General features: G+C 25.9%; 3 protein-coding genes across 3 annotated transcripts; 1 reads left to right on the forward strand and 2 right to left on the reverse strand.

Annotated features, from left to right (window-relative positions):
* Positions 1 to 3,608: 3,608 nt before the first annotated feature.
* On the reverse strand, positions 3,609 to 6,601 carry LOC123270285. The gene is made up of 4 exons (XM_044736279.1): positions 6,350 to 6,601; positions 4,134 to 4,304; positions 3,928 to 4,054; positions 3,609 to 3,836 (listed from the first exon to the last, which is right to left on the reverse strand). The coding sequence occupies exons 1-4, from the start codon at positions 6,422 to 6,424 to the stop codon at positions 3,727 to 3,729; spliced, it is 483 nt and encodes a 160-aa protein (XP_044592214.1). The 5' UTR covers positions 6,425 to 6,601; the 3' UTR covers positions 3,609 to 3,726.
* A 7,497-nt stretch (positions 6,602 to 14,098) lies between these two features.
* LOC123270551 (transmembrane emp24 domain-containing protein 7-like) lies at positions 14,099 to 16,509 on the forward strand. The gene is made up of 3 exons (XM_044736661.1): positions 14,099 to 14,447; positions 15,781 to 16,026; positions 16,109 to 16,509. Exons 1-3 carry the CDS (start codon positions 14,292 to 14,294, stop codon positions 16,334 to 16,336), a joined length of 630 nt encoding a protein of 209 aa, XP_044592596.1. The 5' UTR covers positions 14,099 to 14,291; the 3' UTR covers positions 16,337 to 16,509.
* Positions 16,510 to 16,586: 77 nt separating this feature from the next.
* On the reverse strand, positions 16,587 to 21,475 carry LOC123270550 (RING finger protein 121). Its single transcript, XM_044736660.1, has 7 exons — positions 21,319 to 21,475; positions 21,013 to 21,047; positions 20,766 to 20,907; positions 20,547 to 20,701; positions 18,788 to 19,016; positions 18,491 to 18,726; positions 16,587 to 16,754 (listed from the first exon to the last, which is right to left on the reverse strand). The coding sequence occupies exons 1-7, from the start codon at positions 21,343 to 21,345 to the stop codon at positions 16,634 to 16,636; spliced, it is 945 nt and encodes a 314-aa protein (XP_044592595.1). The 5' UTR covers positions 21,346 to 21,475; the 3' UTR covers positions 16,587 to 16,633.
* Positions 21,476 to 23,960: the final 2,485 nt, after the last annotated feature.

The following is a 23,960-nucleotide window of genomic DNA, read 5'->3' on the forward strand; positions in this document are numbered from 1 at the left end:
TTTATTTTAATTATTTTTTTTTTCAAGTAATTAAATTATATAAAATTTAAGCTCGAATTATTTTTAATCATAAAAAATTTTTTATTTTACTTATCCACACGGAAAGAACAAGATGACACTAAATATCATCTCAGATTTTACTCAGTGATATCTGTGGTGAAAAAGAATTTCAGATAGTAGCTAAAAAAAACCCGTGTAAAAATCATTTATCATGATGAGGTTCATTATGAATCTCATATTTTAACACAAATATGAGATTATGAGATTCATATAAAAGCCATATTACTTAATATACATTTGATACCCGTAATAAGTAAAATATTTATGTGAACAAATTTTTTTTTTACTAGATTATAAAATTTTTATTTTTCTTGTTGGAGAAAGAAAATTTCTAGTAATTTGATTATGAAATCATTATGATATTAACATGAATTCATAATAAAGTGATGGTCATATCTGCATAAAATCATAATGATATCATAGTGATATTGCTAGCTTTTTTAAATAGTGATATAAAATTATTGAGTCAAAAATATATACAGGAAATAATGCAAATTAATTAAATTAAAGAAATTTTTAGGAGGATTTAAATTGTTTTTAAAATAAAAAATTATAAAATATAATATAACTACATTTTCTGACTCATGTCAGCTCGGTAAACTGAGTCAGAAAATAGCTAAATTTTTTAAAAGTTACACCATGAAAACGGCTGCAATAGTTAAATTTTTATGAAATCTACTAAAAAACGGATGAGCTTTACCCACATTATGGTAAAGTTTTTTGTTAAAATTGAATTTTTAGCCATATATCAAATTAATATAAGTTTAAAAATTTTACAAATTCATTGTACAAATTGTTACCCGTAAATTTTATTTTATTAATAACAAATTTACATTTGATAAATTATCCAATCTCAATAATATTAAAAATACTATATTGCATTATAAAACAAATGTAAAAATATTATTACAACTTGGAATTATTTGAATCCAGTGAAACTCATGAATATATTTTTGCTTGAACAGTAAAAAATTTGTATGCTAAATATTTTACACTTTTTTGTGTTGATTTAACAAAATAAATTTTATTTATTTATTTATTTATTTATTCAATTTAAATGCCAAGGCGAAAGCCAAATGGCAAAATTAATACATAGAGTAACATAAGTATTTGTAAATCTATAAACATTGTCGATATCAATATCAATATCAATATTCTGCATTATAGCTAATAAGTGATAGTATAAATATAAAATATAATAATAAAAGATGGAAAATCGTATAAAGGTGATATGAAAAAGATGATATTAAAATATGATAAGATAACATGTAAGATGACATGTAAAACACTCATTAATTAGAGTAATAAATTTTGTATATATATCTCAGTTTAAATTATAAATTAAGTAAACTATTTGCAGTCAATGGTTCTTAGGTTCTTTGGTCTCCCTGAGCTCAAGATCGTAGAAGAAATCGAACACTCCAGATTTAAATGCCTCAATGCTAAGTGAGTTTATGACTTCGAGTGGTATTTCACGCCAAAGATGTATTGATGAGATTAATAAATAATAGTTTAAAAAAACTAAAAACACGCTTTTTATAGAAAACCAAACTAAAAAATAGAAAATAAATTTAAATTAAGAATAGTGTTAAAAATTTCAATAAATATAAATTAATAATAGTGTAAATAAAAAAAATGTATTTTATTTTAAAAAGCGTGGGTGCATGGTGTCAATAGTTATAAATATTTTATTGACAGATATGAGTAGAGTGATTATCATTTTGATAATATCTTAAAAAGCACCCCACGCTTTTTTTAAAATAAAATACATTTTTTTTTTATTTACACTATTATTAATTTATATTTATTGAAATTTTTAACACTATTCTTAATTTAAATTTATTTTCTATTTTTTAGTTTGGTTTTCTATAAAAAGCGTGTTTTTAGTTTTTTTAAACTATTATTTATTTTTTTCTTTTTAGTTTGGTTTATTTATAAAAGCGTGATTTTTTAGTTTTTTTAAACTATTATTTGTTGATTATCAAAAATATTCAGGCGCGCAAATTACCCACGGAGAGTTACATACTGACATACTGACATACTGACATACAAGTGAAGCTAATAAAAAATAATTATTTATAAATATTATAAATACGGGGAATCAGAGTTCGATTTCGGAGAGCGAGCCTGAGAAACGGCTACCAGAACCAAGAAAGGCCGCAGGCGCGCAGATTACCCACGGAGAGTTACTGACATACTGACAAACTGACATACAAGTGAAGCTAATATAAAGCGTGTAAAAAAGAGTGTTCATATACTGTTGTTGAATACTTTGGAATACTGGGTTGCAGTCAACTAGTCAGACTAACAACATTCCGAATTAATAAATTACTAGAACTTAGAAAGTAAATATTAAATGTAATTTAAAATAATTAATTTTACAAATTTTAAAATTCCGAAAAATATAATCTTAAATAAAGAAAAATCTAAAGCTATATTAATAGAATCTTTCAAAGTTACAAAGTCTCAATAAATTAAAAAACATAACAACGAAAATTTATACGCCAAAAAGAATGAACAGACGATCACTCATTTAGCCGAAAAATGTAAATAATTTTATATTTAGATTAGAAATTTTTTTTAATTAATTTTAAATTAATTAATTTTTGAAAATTAATTTTATTTTAATTTACAAGCATGTATGGAAAACACTCAAATTTCATGATTGTAAAGGTGGACCATCTAAAAAAAATTTCCAATTTTTTGGATGAGTAATTTTCGGCCGAATCATTATTCGGATAGGTGAGTATTCGGATGAATATACGTCTGAACAACCCTTTTTCGAAATCAAATTAATTGTAACTCTTGAGGAATATAAGATTTATATTTACTTTTATTCGATAACCCGGTGTTTTATAATTTACAAAATTGTTTTTCGGCTGTTATTCTATTTAAGCTAATGTATTTTATAAACTTTGAATGTAGCGGAATTTTAAATTTTCTAGAGTCTTAATAATTTGGAATGTTGTCGATCTGACTAGTTGACCGCAACCCGGAATACTGAACAAAATATTGTTGTATTTTGAAGCCAACCTATCCGAACGTCTTATGTCTTGTGATTCCTCAATAAAAAGACTCCTTAGGAAATTTGGTTCACCAGAACTGAATAGTTTATAGAGAAAACAAGCTAAGAGATACAGTCTTTTCGATTTGATTGAGAGCCATTTTAGAGAGCGACGATGAGGAGTAATATGATCATCACGCTTCAGATTGAAAATGAACCTGATGCCGTTGTTCATCAAGCGCTGTAATTTATAGTCCAGTCTTTTAGAGTTATCTATCAAAACCAAAGAGCAATAGTCAATTATTGGCATAATTAAGGCCATTATTAGTAATTTGCGATTTGCAGTGGATAATATGTTCTTCCTATGTTTGAGGTTGTTAAGTGTACCATAGACCTTACGTGAGGTATGAGCCACATGAATATCCCATGAGAGATTGTTTGTTATATGCACCCCAAGATGCTTTGTTGAGTTAACATATGGAATTACATTTCCATAAATGTTATCAACTTAGCAATGTTATTTTGTATTTTTTATACCACGGTATTAAAAATTCTTATTTATCATCTGTTCTATTTTGAATAACATATACATTTTTTTAAATTTCCAAAAATTTGAATATTCTTCAAATGATATTGAGTCTCGTACATCTTTAGTAGTTAAGTTAATTAAAGGCCATTCTTTTGAAACCTTCTGGACATTGATATAACTCACTGTTTGCATTTATACAAGCCATAAGCTTTTTTACTGATTCTTTTGAGGTACGATGACTTTCTGCAAAAAAATATTTTATTATTTATAATATATCAATTACAAAACACGTGTAGAATTTTCTTCAATATTAATTTACAATAATAGTTTTTACTTATCGGAAAACAGCTGCCGAAATTTATTATAAATTCTAGTACTGGAGAATTTGCTGGCCATATTGCTATACCCGCTGGGTCGAAACCCAAAAGAGAAGGCAAGTCCATGGAATTATCAGATTTTATCTGATTAATTAAAAAAATATCTATTGCTAATTAAGATTTCAACCAATTTAAAGATTAGTTATTATTCTAAATAGCTTACCGCTCCAGTGAATTGATAAAGACATGTTTTATTGTGATAAAATTCTTCTTCCATTATTTTGCTCATGTTATTAAAATGAAAATTGCTTTCACCTTTTATCAAATTCAGCTCATTTTGCAATAGCTCCATTGGATCTGGACAATTTTCTTCCTTCATTTTAATAACTGGTGACTAGAATATAAAATAAAGAGTGGTGAATTAATAAGTTAAAGAATTCAAGTCTTGAATTAAATTTTTTACAGTAATTGGATAAAGTATTTAATTCTATACTTTTTTAATTAAAATTTACGGTAAATTTTCGGGAATGCAACTAAAAATTATAAAAAATTTTCTAACTCAAATTCTGTAATTAAAATTACCGAACATACCAATAGACTAGACCCTTCGTTTTTTGGTTTTTTTTTTTTTTGATAAATGAAAGGGGAGTCAAAATTACAAAACGAAAAATTTATATAAAAACATCACTATAATTTTTTGATAATGCGCCAGCTTGATTTTTTTCTCAAAAATAATTTTGATTCAAATGATAAAAAGGTTTATTAACAGTTAATAAATTTATTTCTTCAGAAAGAATTTATTTATTAATTAAATATGAAATATTTTTTGGAAATAAAAGTCCATTCACTATAACGATTAAATAATCTTTACAGTTAAAAAAAAAAAAATGGTGATTATTTAATGAAAAATTTATTGACTTTTAATAAAGATTTGTTAGATATTTAATGTTAAAAAATTATTTTTTTACAATTACAATAACGTTTCTTTGATGATACTAAATCCTTTTAGGATTGTTTTTCCCTTAAAATATTTTCAAGATATGAAGAGATATTCAATTTTGCTGAAAAATCTCTTGAAATAACTTTTTTGAATGTACTTTTACGTTTTTTTTTTGTTTTTTTTTCTATGATAAAACTTGAATGTTTAGTAAAAAAAAAAAAAATAAATTTTATAAGCTTCAATAAATGCGCGTTATTTTAATTAAAGTTTTATTTTTTAAATTTTACGCCAGAGGTAGACACAAGTGCTTTTAAATAACGAGTTCCTGTTTTATTTGAAGAGTTAACATCCCTCGCGGTTTTTGAAATGCCGTAAAGATTCGGTATTTATACGATATAAATGCTGGATTTTTACCGTAATACTTCAGTTATTTTAGCCAGTTTTTTTGTCGAATTATTACGAAAAAATTACGAAATAAATTCAAAATATTTACGGCATTACAATAGAAAAATTACGGTATATTAACAGCATTTAAACCGTAAATGTACCGCATATTTACTGTATATCTGCGGCACTATTGCAGCAAAAAACCGGAAAAGAAGATCCCTACTTTCTATTACCGGCAAAATACCAAAAATATGCTGCTTTACTACTATTTTTCAATAGCTTAAAATTTTTTTTTTATAGTATAAATTATCATGAATAATTTTTAAGAGGCTGATAAATTAATTTCTCTGTTATTACTATTATTATCATTTATTTTAGTCCAGACCAAAAAGCATTATATCTTTAATTATATCAGTATAAACGCGGTAAAATTACCGCGTTTAAAAAAATATATAAATATATATTAATAATGAATAATAAATATAAAAAATATATATATAAATACTATAGTATGAACATTTTATTATTCTGAGAATAATTTAGTAATAAATTATTATAGCTGCTTAAAAAATATACTTGAGATTCTAATCAAAAATAATATTAATAGTAATTATTATTAGTACTATTAAATTAATTAAAGCAATTGAAGGTCATTATTATATTGATTTATATTTTTTTCAAATAGCGTGATTTTCTTATCTTACAGTCATCGATAATTATTATTATTCGTTTAAATCGATCAGAGTATTATTGAATCCGAATAAAAACAGTTTCACTGTAAAAAATCGCGCCAAGTCCACGTTCATAAGACTATTAAGAAAAAAGAAATTTTTTTTTCTTTACAAAAAGATATAAAATCAAAATACTAAAAAATCCAAGTAACCGATATGATTGTATATGATTTTCGGAAATTAAAAAAAATTTTTTTGTAAATTTAAAAATTAAAGAAATGATTTTGGAACGTATTTAGTGTGCGTGGTTGCAAAATATTTTACTTGTTATGAAATTCGTAAAATCTATCTACTAAGACTGAAAAAAAATTTGACATACACAATGACGCACACAAAGTACGTTCCAAAATTATTATAATTGATTTAAAAAAAGATACTCACCGCGATAATAATAATAAAAATAGAAAAAAGAATATTCACAAAAAATAGTGAACACATGATTCCGTTTTTCGACATTGCAACTTTTTTACAGGCGTACTTAGATAAATTTTATAAATTTAAAAAATGATTTATTTTCGATTTCTCATCCAAGATCACTTGTAGTTTTTCAACACAAAAAATTCAACTGTGTTCATTGACGCATGTCCGTTTTATATAGACGTAGAAGCAACAATGTGTATCATTTTTGTACAAACTACATACTCGAAACAAGAAAGAAGGGGAAAATGATAGATATACAGCTATTCCAAGTAAAATATTACTTCAACTGATGCAATACATTTGAAAATATTAAGTTATAATTATTATAATTAAATAAAAAAATTTTTATGTTTAATTCTAATGAAAATCTGAGAAAAAATTCTTTAAAAAATTAAGATCTAATATCCCTAGCGGTATCGACGACTCAGAGTAAACTCGGAGTTTACGCGGAGTTACTATGGAGTATACTCCCTCTTGGAGTTTAATCGGGGTATAAGCGGAGTTTACGCGGAGTTTTAGAGGTGTGTGCAAGGAGTATTGTGTGCAGTTACGACACGGAGTCACAAAAGTGTATTATTGGAGTTTTCGAGAAGTTTTAGACGAGTTTTTTCGGAGTCGCTATGGAGTTTTCCTCGCGTTTTTGTCGAATATTTTCGGAGTTACAGTGGAGTTTTTTTTGGCGTTTTCGTCGAGTTTTTGTTGAGTATTTTCGGAGTTGCTAGGGAGTTTTTGTCGAGTTTTTTTCAATGTTTTGCGGAGCTTTATAAGAGTTTCGCTGGTGTTTTTTCGGAGTTTTGGTAGTGTTATTGTGGAGTTTACTCGCAATTAATAATACTTCACGGCATGAAAATTAATTTTAATTTCACAAAGATGACTATAAATAAATCATTTTTCAATTACGGTGTACTTTTTATTAATTAATTTTTGGGAGGTAATGGCTAGTGAGTGAGCGAATAGAAATATTAGTGGAAGATATGACCCCCACAAATTTATTTATTTACAAGTTGAAATATATTTATCTACATAGAATATGTTATTTAATAAATATTATGAAGTTTATAAGTAAAATATATGATATATAAAAAAAATGACATCATAATGAAATTGTCAAAAGTTTACAGTTGTTACACTGAATCAATATTATCATAACTAAAATTAGAATATTATCAATACATAAATCGATTCAAAACTTTTTCGGTTTCCGTAAGATAGACAGTGTTGTTTATTACTTGGTGAGTCTTATTATGTGACTAAATAGTTAATACTGATAATGTCTAAGATAGCTTGACCGATTGAGCCCTTGGCTAGAAATCAAATAGTCCGGGTTCGAGTCCCGGTCTGTACGAATTATTTTTTTCGGTTTTTCATTCATTATCCATGAAAAACTCCGATGAAACTCGCAAAATACTCTTGGAAAGCTCCACAATAGCTCGGTAAAGACGCTGACTAAACTCGACAGAAAACCCGTAAAAACACTGATAAAACTCGAGGAAAACTTCATGAGAACACCAGCAAAATTCCAACCAAACTCCGTAAAGATCTCAATTAAACACCTATTAACCACTATCGTCTTTATGTGTCACAACTGCACACAATACTCCGAGTTTACTCCCCATATGCGCTGACTATACTCCGTCGTTATGCTGAGTTTCGGACGAGTTTCTTCAGAGTTTTATCGGTGGCACCGAAACCGCTAGGGATAGCTTACCGATAAAAGAAGCAATTACATTATAAAATACTTGAGGAAAATTGAAAGAAGAAATTTTGTATCTATAACTTAGTTTTTTTTTAAATATTAATTAATACAATAGTATATTACACACCTAGGGAAGTAAAGTAAGAAATGTCTCAGATCACATGTAATTGTTGTCCGAGGCGAAGCCGAGGTCAACAAACATGTGATCTGAGACATTTCTTATTTACTTCCCGTGGAGTGTATACTATTTTTTTGTCCGACGAAGGCGGAAAGCGGCAACTTTGTTTAGCGCAGCGGGACGAAAGTTGTCACTTTCCGCCCGGAGGGCAAAAAATTTTATTTACATAATATTTTTATAAATGTGTATGGAAAATAAACAATGAATATTAAAGTGCATCATTATCATATATATTAGTTTTACGTTTCGGCAAATTTTAAATATATTTTGAATTTTATAAATTAAAATTTAAATTGATTAATTATTACTCGAGGCTCGAGGTATTTCGTAACGGAAATACCTCAAGATAAGAGATTTCTCAAACGTCAACGCAGCTCAGTAGACTAAAAAGTCTATGTTGTGGAATTTGGACTGCATTGATGTTCTCATGGGGCAACCTGAGATGCAACGTTGATAAAAATTTATTATTATAAACTTATTGCAATAATTACTTAACATGCATTCTATCTCCAGACTTCTTCTGGAGCAGTCAGTCCGAGGACTTAGCAGAGGAGCAATCTCGAGGCTTATTCATCTAATCCAAAATCAGTGGGTTAGAAAAGCCGATTGCCAGATTTCTGAACGACAATTTTAAGAGAACACTACAGAAAGTCAAAGGGAAGATCATGATGATGACAATGCAGACATTGATCTGCAGAAAGCCATGTCGAATCAAGACATCGAAGATCTATTTGATGAGCACTGATACAAAGATTTCTTAGCATTTAAGAAGATTTCTTTGTATTTAAGAAATCATTTTTTAAGGTATTACCCTCGCGACTTCCGTCGTCAAAAGTTTATGCCAGAGTGTACGGTACACATACCGGATAGCCATTATTGACAAGCCTAAAACTTTTTGCTGTTTATGAAGTTATTTCAGCCAATCACGAAGGAGATACTGATCGTTTGAAAAGTCTGGCAACACTGCGTGAGCGTTAAGATATTTTATAGTGGTTATACTGTAGTGTTTTGGACTGGCTGTAGACTTACCTCTGTTTTGATACATGCGTTTATTTATTTATTTACATACATTGAAAGATTAATATATATTATTATATTAAAATTGTTAACTTTTTGAATTTTTAATAAATATAAAAAAAATTAAAATTAATTCAGCCGACATTTAAAAATTTTTAGAATTTTTTTTTATTGAAAAAATGATTACAAAAAAATAAAAAAGAAATTTCACTTGAAAAAAACTTCAAAAACTGTAAATGCAATATAAAAAAATTTTTTTTTTCTAATTTAATTATTAAAAAAAAGTCAAAAAATTAAAAATGTTGGCTAACTTTAGTATCATAAAAAAATACTTATTTTCATAAAATAATCATAGTTTTTTTTTTCAAATAAATAAAATTAATAACTATAATATTACACCTAACGTAAATTAAACTTTTCAAATTTGTCAGCGCATGCGCGTCTCATACTTCTTTCGCGGCTAACAAAACTTGCGCTGTTGCCACAGCTTTATTAACGTATCCCCTCCTCAGTTAAAGTCTGGTAAATTTTTCATTACTTATTAATAAATATCTCTGAAACTGTGTGGTAATTATCAATGAATTTTTTTTTTTAAATTGTTTAGTTGTTAGTTAACGTTACTCTAGTTTTTTAAAAAGATCCTAAGAAAAGTTTCTAAGATATAAAAATGTTTGTAGGTAAATTTTTCGATATCCCGTATACCGTAATGTATAAGAGCGTTCAAAACTCAAACTTTAAAATTAAATATCTCGGAAACTAGATGGTAAAAAATTCTCAAATTACGCCAATCGACGCAGAATTATATGAAAATTAATCTACCAAAATTAAAAAAAAATCCTAAGAAAACGACTTTGGCGAGGGTACTACCTTAATTTAAACATCATTTCTTAGTATTTAACCGTCCGGTCAATGACCAAACTTTCACCATTCGTTCAATAACCGGGTACCCGGGTACCCGCATATAATGTGTCAGGTAGAAAAGTTATTAGTCAGCTAGCTACGTGGCATGTGAAATAACTATGGAGTCTATACACAGTTTATAGTCTCCATAGAAGGTTCTCAAACATTCAGATACTTGAGATTCATCGCCCTTTCGGCCCAAACAATAAAGAAAAGGGATCAGTGTTACGTCCTGGGACGACACAAACGTAATCGACTGCTTGTTTTTGCGGTCAGACAACTAAATGCCTTTACCCTGGGAGTGGCAGTCACACTTATTGACAGATCTCTTTGATTTAGAAACTTATTGACTAATTAACGCTAAAGGGATGACCATCAGAACCGGTTGGAAAAAGGAAAGGAGGAGAAAATGAAATATTAAAGAAAGAAATTAATAATTTACGTACGATTTAAGTAATATTAAATAGGTGTTTTTATTTATAACTGGTACACTCAGGATGTTGTTACAGAACACTTCTCTACTGGGCTGTTACGATTAGAATTGGTCAGTGAACAATTGCGTCAAGTTGGATTTTAGGTCGTCTTCGTTGTTGAAGGTGATGTCGCAGCGAACTTGGCGTTGATTCGTCTAGAGGGTGGAGATGTTGAAACTGGAGGGTCCTCCGAAGTTGAGTGCACGAAACACTAAGTTGATTGTCAACCTCAATGCTCGGGTTGATGAGTGATGGAGTTTAATTCGATATCAACACTGTTGTTTTTAATTTTGATTTTCGACATCGATGCTTGATTTCGGTGGAAATAAGTAGATGTTGATTAGAAATTGAAATTTGGTTGATTGGAATCTTATTCAAGACAAAAGAGTTCCCGAAATTGAATTTTTACTGTGTGTACTGTACTACACTCGCTGAGAGCTTCCTCGTAGTTTAAAAGTTCCCGACGCACTGACTGGTGGCAGTCCGATGCTTGCATTTTATAACACTGCAAAGGGATGGACTTGATGATAGTGTGTTCCCCAGGTTACATACTTTAGACTGGTGTAGAGGTACCACCCCTGCGAATTCTAAGAATTCTGTAGTTGTGTCCGTCTTGTTCGTGGAAGACCTTTAACACAATAGGTCTGTTCGACATTCTCACCGTTAATACACACTGAATGACGGAAATTGATTGGTCAGTCCTCATTAGGGTGGTAAACTCAACGTTTGCGCTCTTCTTTTTACTGGAGTTCTGATCTTATCTCGCGCATGTGAATACCTGGTGACATGTCGCACCCTTAACCTTAGAGTGAAGCTTCTTCCTTTGTTTTCTGTTCTCCTATACTTGACAGTTACACAAATGTCGTTTCGACCTATGTCCATTCCTTTTTCAGCACTCCTTTAATCAATACCAAGTCCTCTTCTTCTTTTACTTTCTTAAATCCTTCTAATCCAATTGTCTTGCAGTAGGAATATTTTTAATTACTTATTAAATTGAGCAAAATTTCTAACCGTAACAATGGATGTGTAGTAAAACACTAATTTTATTAATGTTTTCAAATGTTACTTTTTTAATAAAATATAATATTTTATAAATTTGCATTTTATTGTACCTTCTACCTTATTTTACTAGTTTTATTTCTTAAAATTAAAAAAATTTATAAAAGTTTAATTAAAAAAAAACAATTCATTTAGAATCGGCTATATAAAAGAATCGATTCTTGAAATTGAATAATTGATTCTGAAAATCAAAATTTCTGAAGAAAGAATTGGAATCGAGAATCGATACTTAAGCTTATGTTTCCATCCCTAAGCAACGCCAAAAGATGTTGATCTTCGAAATTCTTAAAATGGCAATCATAAATTGCCCACATCAGTAAGCGCAGATCTTGAAGATAGTCTCCCATAGGGGGCTGCATTCGCGCGAACCATGAAGAGTGGTCTTCCTTCTCCACTCGCTACAAAATCATAGCGCCAGAGCGGCTGGTATTACCTGGCAGTGTGGAGCCTTCGAACTCAGATCAATCCGTAACATTCGATACCTCCTCTACGCGACCGAAAATTCTTTTTTTGCTCGACGGGCAGAAAGCGTCAACTTTCGGCCCGCTGCGCTAAACGAAGTTGCCCCTTTCTGCCTTCGTCGAGCAAAAAAATAGTATACACTCCACGGGAAGTAAATAAGAAAGCCTCAGATCACATGTTTGTCAACCTCGGCTTCGCCTCGGCCGACAATTACATATGATCTGAGACATTTCTTACTTTACTTCCCTAGGTGTGTAATATACTATTTTTTGCTCGACGGGCAGAAAGCGTCAACTTTCGGCCCGCTGCGCTAAACTAAGTTGCCGCTTTCCGCCTTCGTCGGACAAAAAAATAGTATACACTCCACGGGAAGTAAATAAGAAAGCCTCAGATCACATGTTTGTTGACCTCGGCTTCGCCTCGGCCAACAATTACATGTGATCTGAGACATTTCTTACTTTACTTCCCTAGGTGTGTAATATACTATTTCAATTTATTTTTCTTTTTCAATTATTTTTTTTTGTTAATAATTTATTTAAAAAATCCAAAAATAAAAATTGAAAATATTTAATTATTATTTTTAATTTAATTGTTATTTTAAAAATATTCTATTAGAAATTTTTAAAAATTTCGAGTGCGAATTCTTGGAAAAATTTTTATTCATTATAAAATAAAAAATATCTTAGATAATTTTTATGAATAATATATTTGACGTAATAATAAAATTTCTTACTGTGAATCTTCGTTGTCTGGCGGGGTATCACTTTTCTTCTTTGGTCGACCCCAAGCACAACTCTAAATACTATCTTCATGTGCATTTTCGGTTTTTATAAGCTAGTGAATACTAGAATAAATATAAAATATTAAATTTCATCGTATTTCACGCAAATTGTAGACAATAGATAGAACTTTAAAAAGAAAAATTAATTCTTATGAGATAAAATAACATGAAGATAAAATTAGCAAACATTTGACAATTTTTCATAATTTTTTTTATTAAAAAAATAATTACAAAAAAAAATTCTATGTGAGGAAAATTTAAAAAACTATACGTGCAATTTTTTAAAAATATTTTTTTATTTCTTCTGCTCTCCATATCGTTAATCTAAATATACAAGCGCATATAAAGTATGACATTAAAGTTAGCAGCCACTTGAAAATTTTTCTTTAAATTTAAATTGAATTTAAATTCACTTTAAATTTAATTTAACAAAAAAAATTATTTAAAAAAAATTACATTTTGTATTATTCAAAATTTTTTCATCAATTTTTTTTGCCGTAATTGATTCATTCTAAAATTCTTAAAATTAATTAATTTTAAAAATTAATTTTAAAAAAAATTATTTCTGAAAAATTACATTTTTTATTTTTTAAAATTTCTTCGTCAATTTTTTTACCATAATTGACGCATTTTAAAATTCTTAAAATTAATTAATTTTAAAAATTAATTAAAAAAAAAAATTGTCTAAAAAATTACATTTTTTATTTTTTTAAATTTCTTCGTCAATTTTTTTTAGCCATAATTGATTCATTCCAAAATTCTTAAAATTAATTAATTTATGCTAAATTAATTTTCATATGGAAAAAATGACGTACATACATACGCTTGACGCTTGAGCTACTCCAAAAAATGAATGCGCCTTAAGTTGTAAGTAGTGGCTCTCCCTAGCGTTGAAAAAAAAATACAATAACAACAAAAATCATTTTTATTTATATAAATAAAATGAGAAATGAAAAAACTTTTATCCACTTCTTCTTAAATTAAATAATTTATATTTTTAATTTAAATAAAAAGAATCTTTAAATAAAAATTGTGATAGAAAATGACACCCAGTGTTTGGAACTACATCATTGGCTAATCGATCTGACATGTATTTTAAACGCAAAATATAGATTTATGTTTACGTATGTATTGTGATATCCGGCCACGTTAGAAGTATAGCTGATAATAATTCAATGTAAACGTTGACACTTTGGTGATAATTTTGAAAGGTGTAGCTAAGTCATTTTGTACATTAGCTAATAAGATTACAATTTAATTATCAAATAATAATTTATAGATTATTATTAATTATTAATGTGTTATTGATTTAAACTTTATCTCCACATTATGCAACAATGAATCTTTCTAAGAGGTTAATTTTTGTCACTTCATTTCTATCATTTATTTTATTTGCGGGCAGTGTAGAATTAACATTTGAATTGCCAGACAATGCCAAAGAATGTTTTTATCAGGAGATAGAAAAAAACACGTCAGCTACTCTTGAATTTCAAGTATGTATATTGTTTTATTTTTTTTTTATACTAACTGTTAATTTTTTGGAAATGGAGTCCACAATATTTTAATGTCCAAAAATTAGATTAATTATAAAAATTAAGTTAGCCAATATCTACAAATTTTTAGTTTTTTTTTTTTTAATGGAAAAATTGTAACAAACAATTAAAAAAAATTTTCATTTGTAAAAACTTTGAAAAATCTGTAAGCACAACTTTTAAAAAATATTTTTTAGTTCTAATTAATAAATAAAAAAAAATTAAAAACGTCGGCTAACTTTAGTATTATTAAATAATTATATGCAATTTTTTTTTTTATTAAAATATATCAAAATTAAAATTTAAAAAATTAAAACTGTCAATTTTTTATTTTTTATTTTTATGACACAAAAATTTTTAAGAAAATTAATTTAACAGATATTTCAAAATTTTTATAAATTTTTTTAAGAAATTAATTATGGCAAAAAAATTTACATTTAGAAATTGAAAAAAAATTAAAAATAATTTTTTGGAGCATATTTGTTAAATGAAATTAAAAAAATGATCAAGTGTTAATTTTAATGTCATAAATTTTTTTAATATTAAACAAAAGCTTTAAAATTAATTAAAAAATTTATATATGATTTTTTTAATAGTTGCGACCAATCGCAATAATAAAAAAATTATATTTAAAAAATTGCATTTTTTTACTTTTTTAAATTTTTACATATCAATTTTTTTTTTGCTATAATTGATTTGTTACAAAAATTCTAAAAAATTAATGACATTAAAGTTAGCAGTCACTAGAGAATTTTTAGATTTTTTTTTAACAAACAAATTTATTTAAAAAAAATTAATTTTAAAAATAGCATTTTTTATTTTTTAGAATTTCTACATTTCAATTTATTTTTTCTAATTTTTTTGCCATAATTTATTTAAAAAAAAATTCTAAAAATTATTAAATATCTGCTAAATTTATTTTTATAACAAATTAAAAAATCATGAAAATTAATTGAGAATATGTTTGATAATTTTAAGAATTTTATAACAAAGAAATTATGACAAAAAAAATTGACATGTAGAAATTTAAAAAAATAAAAAATGCAATTTTTTTAAAATTTGTTTTTGGGACAATTTTTTTTGTTCAGTAAAATTAAAAAATTGTTAAGTGACTGTTAACTTTAATTTCATAAAAAATCTGCTAAATAAATTTTCATCCATGAATGCGCCGTAAAAAAAAAAAAGATTTTTATTTTCTGATATTGAAAAAAAATAATGTCCTCTATTTTTCAATAATCAAAACTTAAAATTTTTTTACTTCTTTAAAATAATTATTTAAAAAATAATATTTCAGGTAGTAACTGGTGGTCAATATGACATCGATGTAACACTAGAAGCACCGAATAAAGAAATAATTTATCGTCAAGTAAAAACCCAATTTGACTCTCACACATTTACTGCTCAAATGACAGGAGAATATAAAACATGTTTCAGTAATGAATTTTCAACATTTTCTCATAAGTTAGTCTACATGGATTTCCAAGTTGGAGACGAGTTTGCTGTTCCTGGATTGGAAGAGCACGTTACAGTAATGACTCAGGTACAACCAAATCTACTTATGAAAAATAATATTAAAAATTCAATTAAAATTTCTTTTTACAATTATTGAATTGTAATTTCAGATGGAATCTTCGGCTCAAGAGGTACACAAAAACTTAGTCCGTATTGTCGACTTCCAAACTTCTCATAGATTAAGAGAAGCTCAAGGGCGTAAACGAGCTGAAGATTTAAACGAAAGAGTTTTGTGGTGGTCCATTATGGAAACAATTGCCATATTAGTTACAACTGTTGGACAAGTTTTAGTGCTTAAAAATTTCTTCACCGATCGAAAACCTTATCAACGATTGTAAAATTCTGTTCTAACAAATTCGAGTAAAAGAAATTAAATTTCTGAACATAGGTTTTTAAATTATCTTTTTTACATTATGTAATAGATAAATCCTTAATTTTCATTAATATTTACTAAAGTGACTTATCCAAATGTAATTATGTAAGTTCTTCAATAAATTTCTCATTTAAATTATTACCTCGATATTTTTAGCGAGAATTTTATATGATACGACAATATAAAAATTACTATGGTATGTTTTCATTTTTTTAAATTTATTTATTAGATTTGGTTTTATTCACAATTAGCTTTACACTGCCTATTCAAGGCCAAATGCCCAATTTATACCTTGAACTAGAAATAAAATTAATGGTTGCCAAGCTACTAACCATCTGATCCAATCCAATAATTGTCCGTAAAGTACATGTGGCCTTTCCCATCTGTATTATAGATTTATATTTTTAAGGTCAACAAAGTTTGTTTGTAAAATTTAAATAGTCAACTTTTTATGACAACTGAAAAAATTATTTTATGTTAAATTCTGTTAATATTGCACAGAGAGAAAAAAAATTTATTTTTAAAAAAATGTAATAAGAAATTTGTTAAAAATTTTATTTCTTAGTTGAAGAAAAATTTTTTTACAGTAACTTTCTTGGTGAAAAAAATTTTATTTGATTAAGAATAAAAAAAAATTTAGAAAACTTGTGAATTTTTATCAAAAAATTATTTTTTTTACTTTAATCTATAAAACTTTTTTTTTTTTAATAAAAAAACTAGCAACCTTGCAGTCACTATGTGGCTGCCATGACCTATGAACTATAAATAAATAAAATTTTGCTTTATTTAATAATGACTTGTGTTAAATTGTACTGTACTTTCTTAACTAATGACGTTTTTAAAGATATAAGCTCATCCCAATGTTACACTCATCAAGAGCTTTCATTTAAGTACTCACATGCATTTTGATATATTTTTCATATATACATATATATAATATATATAAATATATAAAATATATGAAAAATTGATGTGGGTACTCAAATGAAAGGTCTCGATGAGTGTAATGGCGGGGTGAGCTTATATCTTTGAAAATGTAAATAGTTCACAGGATATTTGTTAAATTGCACTGTACTTTTTTAACTATTGACGTTTTTAAAGATATAAGCTCATCTCAATGTTACACTCGTTAAGAGCTTTCATTTGAGTACCCACATGCATTTTCATATATTTTTCATATATACATATACATAATATATATAAATATATGAAAAATTAATGTGGGTACTCAAATGAAAGGTCTCGATGAGTGTAATGTCGAGGTGAGCTTATACCTTTAAAAATGTCAATAGTTCACAAGATACAAGGTCATTTCTTAATTATGTATCTACAGATAGAGCATTTTCGACTGCAGCTTAAATACTTATCATAAATTTACTATCGGTGAGAATGATATGAAACTTTGAAAAGGCACAAATTTAAATCAACACCTTTGCAATGATACTAAATTTGACTAAAAAAATCGATTTTATCATATGATTATCCTGGAGATAAAATTTTTCTTATTTTTTCTTATTCTTTTGATAATATAGATTACTGTAAAAAAATTTTTTTTCTTCAGCTAAGAAATAAAATTTTTAATAAATTAATTTCTTGTTACAATGCCAATTTTTTTTAAAATAAATTTTTTCACTCGGTGAATTTTTTTTTTCGCTTCTGAAAATTTTGTTAAAAATGTTAAAAAAATTCCTTGAAAATTTGACCCTTTAATATCATTAAATGAAATTTTTATGAAAATTAAATTTGCCGACATCTGAAAACTTTTATTGAAAAAAATTTGACGCAGAAAATTTTTAAAATTCTACTTGCAATGTTTTAAAAATTTTTCACTACTTATAATTTTTATTGATTCAGAAAATCAAAAATTTTCAAATGTCTGCTAATTTTAGTATCATAAATTTTTTCATACTACCAAAAAGTTAACGATCTATATCTCGAAAAATATCAATCTTAGTTATTTTGATTAAAGGGTTTCTTTTGTAAGAAATTAAATTTCTTACAAGTCTACAATTAATTTTTTTTTTCGGTAAATTCAATCACTTATGAAATAACGTCAAAAAAAAAAAAGAATTCATAAACTGATAGTAAAAAAATTTATATATATACAAAAAAAGGATACGGATTACAAAACATCTTCTTGAGATCAACTTTCTCCTTGCAGTAAGGACAGGTTTGTTTTTTTCCAATGATACACCATCCTCTAATGCAGAACTCATGAAAAATATGTTCACAACTTAACTTGTAACTGTTTTCGATAACTCCTTCCTCAAATTCAGGAACTAAAATTTTATTACCACAAACAGCACAGACATTAGGGTCTAATGTCCTTGTAGGCATGCTGCCTGGTACATAATACTGAAAATTAATATTATTATTATTTTTGTAAAAATATGAAAAAAAATATGAAAAAACTTACTCCTATATGAGCTGCCATTTTATCTGTACATATTTCAGCTATATCACGGCCTAATACTCCAAAATAAAGTCCATAAAATAAAAATAATAATCCACAGTCCATCCAAATTGATGGCTTAACATCAAAAACTAAATTTAATCCAAAAAATGTTGCTAGTGCAATTATGTAACCTATTATTCCAAGAACGTAACTCAGCCTGTATATAAAGTAGAACCATTTATAAACTAATCTGTAAAAAAAAAAAAAAATTGTATCATATATGGGTTTATTTTTTGAAGTATAATTGAAAAAAAATTCAATGTAATTAAAGAAAGGTACACTGAGAAAAAAAATTTATTTTGAAAAAAATAAGCAATATGTTTGAATAAAAAAATTAATTTGTTGAAAATTTTTATTTCTTAGTTGAAGAAATAAAAATTTTTCTCACAATAACTTTTTTATTGAAAAGTTTTCTAGATTTGGGAAAAAAAAAATTTTAGATTAAAATTCGCAAGTTGTCTATTTAATATAATTTAAAAAAAAAAAAAAATTTTTTTTCAACAAGAAAATTATTGCGAAAAAAATTTGGTAAATATTTACAAGTAGGATCAACCATTTTAATTTTCATTTTTTTGAACGAAATTTCTATTTAATTTTATTGACATATTTTTTTTGAAAAATATATACAAAAAATGAATAATTTAAAAAAAAAAAAAAGTTTATCACAATTTTAACAAATTTTCAAAAAAATTTATGAATTTTTTTCGAAAATTGTGATATTCAACTTTTTTTTTTAAATTGTTCGTATTTTATGAACTTTAAAAAAAAAATATCATAAAAAGATAAAATAGAAATTTTATTCAAAAACATGAGAGCCAAAATTTTTTCCAACTTTTGAAGGCAAAAAAGCTATCGAAATCTTAATTTTTTTCCTTTTACATTTTTTATTATAAATTCGCCGTAAAAATAAGCAGAATAAAGAAAAATGTTAATTTTTCATTTAGATATGGCAAAAAATAGCATGAACCCCACATGTACATACACGAAAAGAACAAGATGCCACTGGATATCATTCCAGATTATACTCAGTGATATCTGTAGTGATAAAAAAAATTTTAGATAGTAGTTAGAAAAATCTAGATTATACTGCATGATATCTGGATTATACTCATTGTAATCCTGGATTATACTAGCTATCTGAAATTTTTTTTTCACTCAGTATAATCTGGGATGATATCCAGTGTCATCTTGTTCTTTCCGTGTAATTACAAAAATTTTAGATTAAAATTCGCAAGTTGTTTATCTAAAATAATTTTTTTCAAAAAAAAAAATTTTTTTTCAACAAGAAAATTATTGTGAAAAAAATTTTCATTTGCTCAGCTAAGAAATAAAATTTTTAATGACATTAAAATTAGCAGTCACCTGTTCATTTTTTAACAAACAAATTTGTTCCAAAAAATTATTTAAAAAAAATTGGATTTTTATTTTTTTTTTAATTTCTCCATGTCAGTTTTATTTTTCTAATTTTTTTGCCATATTTTATTTATTAAAAAAATTATAAAATATCTGCTAAATTAATTTTCATAAATTTTTAACAAAGTAATTTCTTGTCCATTTTTAAAAATAAATTTTTTCTTTCAGTGTAGCCTCAGCGATTTAAAATTATTATAAACTTTTTAACCATAAAATTGTTAGAAATGAATTTCAATCTTTAATAAAAGCATTAAAAAATTAAAAATGACAAAAGCAGTATTAGATAAAAATAAAAACTGTACAATACCTAGGTGTCGTTCCTCGAATGGGTTTTTGTAAAGCTTTTCTAACTATTAATGCTGTTATGCATGAAAATAACAACCATGAAAATATAAATCTCCACCAATAGTTTCTCAAACACATTCCAAAAGGTATTAACCAAACCGCTATAAGTGTAACTAACTGTAAACATTGTTATTATTTAAATGAGTTGGTTATTATGATTATAAATTTAATTGACTATTACCTGATAAGATTTGAAGTATCTTTTTTTCCATTCTACTAACAGCACTTGGACTACTATCAATGTTATAAATAATATAAGTAACATTTCGGCGTGCATTGATTCATGTCCTTCATGTTTTTGATGCAATTTTATGTGATCGGCTCTAGAATTTAAAAATATTATTTTTGTCAGTTGTAAAAATTTATTAATTTGAAAAATATGTCATTTTTTGCTAAATGTCAAAAACTCATAAATTTTTTTTAATTACCTTCTCCGTTCTTCTGGAGTCATATCCACTTCACTCTGAAAAATTAAGAAAATTATAGCAAAAAAAAAATTGACAAAAATTTTAAAAAAATAAAAAATGCAATTTTTTAAAAATAATTTTTCGGAATAAATTTTTTTATTTGAGAAAAAATTTGTTTAAAAAAAGTTTAATGTCATAAAATTATTTTGACATATTTTAGATTATTTTATAAACAATTTTATAAATAATAAAAGGTTATGTAGCCGGACACTAAATTAAATGAAAATTATTACAATTAACTGAGAAAAATAAATATGTATTAATTACCTTATTTGGCATTATATGTAAATCCATTATTGCCTATTAATACTATAGTTTAAATGCTGATAAATTAATTATATGTTTTAACTTAAATTACCAAGTAATAAATAATTAAAACATCTGTCTCTTGGTTGAGACAAAGTTTGTAAATATTATGGTTCTTTTCTATACCGTACAGTAGAAACACTTGAACAGTTCGTCCCTATTCCAATAGCGCCCGGGACCCGCCATTTTCAAAATAGAATTTTACAACTTTTTAATATTTTTTAAAAAATTACACTTGGAATTTTTTTATAATTTTAGATGATGAAAATTAATTTAATAATTTTTAGAATTATTTTAACAAATAAATTATGGCAAAAATAATTGACATGTAGAAATTTTTATAAATAAAAAATGCAATTTTTCAAAAATTGTTTTTTTGGAAGAATTTTTTTTATTGACTAAAATTAAAAGATATTTAAGTGAGTGCTACCTTTAATGTCATTAAAAATTAAGTTAGCCGAAATTTAAAAATTTTTAGTTTTTTTATTAAAACAATTATAAAAAAAATTTTTTAAAAATTTCATTTGTAAAAAACTTGAAAAACTATAAGTGCAATTTAAAAAAAAAATATTTTTTAGTTCTAATTTAATAAATTAAAAAAATCATAAACGTTGAAGAACTTTAGTATTATTAAAATTAGTCAAATTTTTTGTGAAATAATTTGTCAGAAAAATCTCTAAAAAAAATTTTTGATTATTTTTATTAATTAAACTAGAATTAAAAAAATATTTTTAAAAAATTGCACGCATAGTTTTTAAAATTTTCTACATTTGAAATTTTTCCTTTTAATTTTGTTTTAATAATGTTTCAATAATATAAATTACAAAAATTTTCATATGTCGGCTAATTTAATTTTCATAATTATAATTTATGAAGAAGGAAAATTTCCAAGCAATAACAATCTTTCTTACAGTTTTCTTCTTAATTAAACAATATACTTAGTCCAATAAACAAAGCTAAGTACTGTATCTAATAATATGACTTGAAGTTTATTACCGTCAAAAATACTAGTCTTCAAGTAATGAATAATTAAAAGATACAGGCCATTGCCTTAGAAATCAATAATTTAATAATCATTTAAAGCTAAGTTCTAATTTAATTATTAAAAAAAAAAAATCAAAAAATTAATAATGTCGACTAACTTTAGTGTCATTTTTAGATGTAGAATTTTTTTATTAAAATTTATTCATAATAATAGCAACTAAAAAAATTTTTTCAAATTGTTTATTTTTAAAACATATTTTAAAATTAGTAAAATTAAAGCGCGTTATAAATTTTGCTCTTTATAAAACCATACATGGAAGTTTTTCATATAATACCCCGTGTAAAAAAAAATTGTCCCAAAAATTTCCCAAGCGTGGGACATCCAAACGTGACACAATTTGGGACACTTTTGGGACAATTTTGGGACATCTCAAAAAAAAATTAAAAATTTTAAAATAGTGCGTTTAAGTAATTTTTCGTCGATTTTAGGTATTTTTTTGAAGATTTTCAGAAGACTTCACAATTTCATGACAATTTTACTACAATTTTAAACGGTTTTTAAATGATTTTGAAGAAGATAATTTATTTTTGCACAGCTGTAGATTTGTCTAGAAATTAATGGATGAAACATTTATTGAACATTTTTGGGACAATTTTAGGACATTTTGGAACATTTTTAAATATTTTTAGGACAATTTTGAACGTTTTTCAAATAATTAAAAAAAACAATTTATTTTTTGCACGGTTGTAGATTTGTCCTAAAATTAATAGATGAAAAATTTTAGGACATTTTGGGACAACTTGAGGACATTTTGGGACAACTTTTAGGACATTTTTGGGACAATTTTAGGACATTTTGGGACAATTCTGTAATGTTTCTACAACAAACTTTGAACATTTTTAGAACTATTTCACGACACTTTTGACCGATTTCAAGAAAGATAATTTATTTTTGCACGCTTGTAGATTTGTACTAAAATTAATAGATGAAAAATTTTAGGACATTTTTGGGACAACTTTAGGACATTTTTGGGACAATTTTAGGACATTTTTGGGACAATTTAAAAATAATTTTGTAGAAACATTACAGAATTGTCCCAAAAATGTCCTAAAAATGTCCCAAAAATGTCCTAAAATTTTTCATCTATTAATTTTAGGACAAATCTACAAGCGTGCAAAAATAAATTGTTTTTTTTTAATTATTTGAAAAACGTTCAAAATTGTCCTAAAAATACTTAAAAAATGTTCCGAAAATGTCCTAAAATTGTCCCGAAAATGTCCTAAAAATGTCCTAAATTTGTCCCAAAAATGTCCTAAAATTTTTCATCTATTAATTTTAGTATAAATCTACAAGCGTGCAAAAATAAATTATCTTTCTTGAAATCGGTCAAAAGTGTCGTGAAATAGTTCTAAAAATGTTCAAAGTTTGTTGTAGAAACATTACAGAACTGTCCCAAAAATGTCCTAAAATTTTCCCAAAAATGTCCTAAAGTTGTCCCAAAAATGTCCTCAAGTTGTCCCAAAAATGTCCTAAAATTTTTCATCTATTAATTTTAGGACAAATCTACAACCGTGCAAAAATAAATTGTTTTTTTTTTTTTAATTATTTGAAAAACGTT

This window comes from Cotesia glomerata, linkage group LG8 (assembly GCF_020080835.1).
Source record: "Cotesia glomerata isolate CgM1 linkage group LG8, MPM_Cglom_v2.3, whole genome shotgun sequence".
NCBI classification, from domain to species: Eukaryota; Metazoa; Arthropoda; class Insecta; order Hymenoptera; family Braconidae; genus Cotesia; species Cotesia glomerata.

Bases quoted from the DNA above. Each gene is read 5' to 3' on its own strand.
- LOC123270551 (XM_044736661.1), top strand. From the start codon at position 14,292: ATGAATCTTTCTAAGAGGTTAATTTTTGTCACTTCATTTCTATCATTT. The intron at 14,448-15,780 runs GTATGTATATTG...ATAATATTTCAG, and splicing joins CAGCTACTCTTGAATTTCAA to GTAGTAACTGGTGGTCAATA. The intron at 16,027-16,108 runs GTACAACCAAAT...TTGTAATTTCAG, and splicing joins ACGTTACAGTAATGACTCAG to ATGGAATCTTCGGCTCAAGA.
- LOC123270285 (XM_044736279.1), bottom strand. From the start codon at position 6,424: ATGTCGAAAAACGGAATCATGTGTTCACTATTTTTTGTGAATATTCTT. The intron at 4,055-4,133 runs GTAAGCTATTTA...TTAATTAATCAG, and splicing joins TTTATCAATTCACTGGAGCG to ATAAAATCTGATAATTCCAT. The intron at 3,837-3,927 runs GTAAAAACTATT...ATTTTTTTGCAG, and splicing joins CGGCAGCTGTTTTCCGATAA to AAAGTCATCGTACCTCAAAA.
- LOC123270550 (XM_044736660.1), bottom strand. From the start codon at position 21,345: ATGGATTTACATATAATGCCAAATAAG. The intron at 21,048-21,318 runs GTAATTAATACA...TTAATTTTTCAG, and splicing joins TACATATAATGCCAAATAAG to AGTGAAGTGGATATGACTCC. The intron at 20,908-21,012 runs GTAATTAAAAAA...TTTAAATTCTAG, and splicing joins ACTCCAGAAGAACGGAGAAG to AGCCGATCACATAAAATTGC.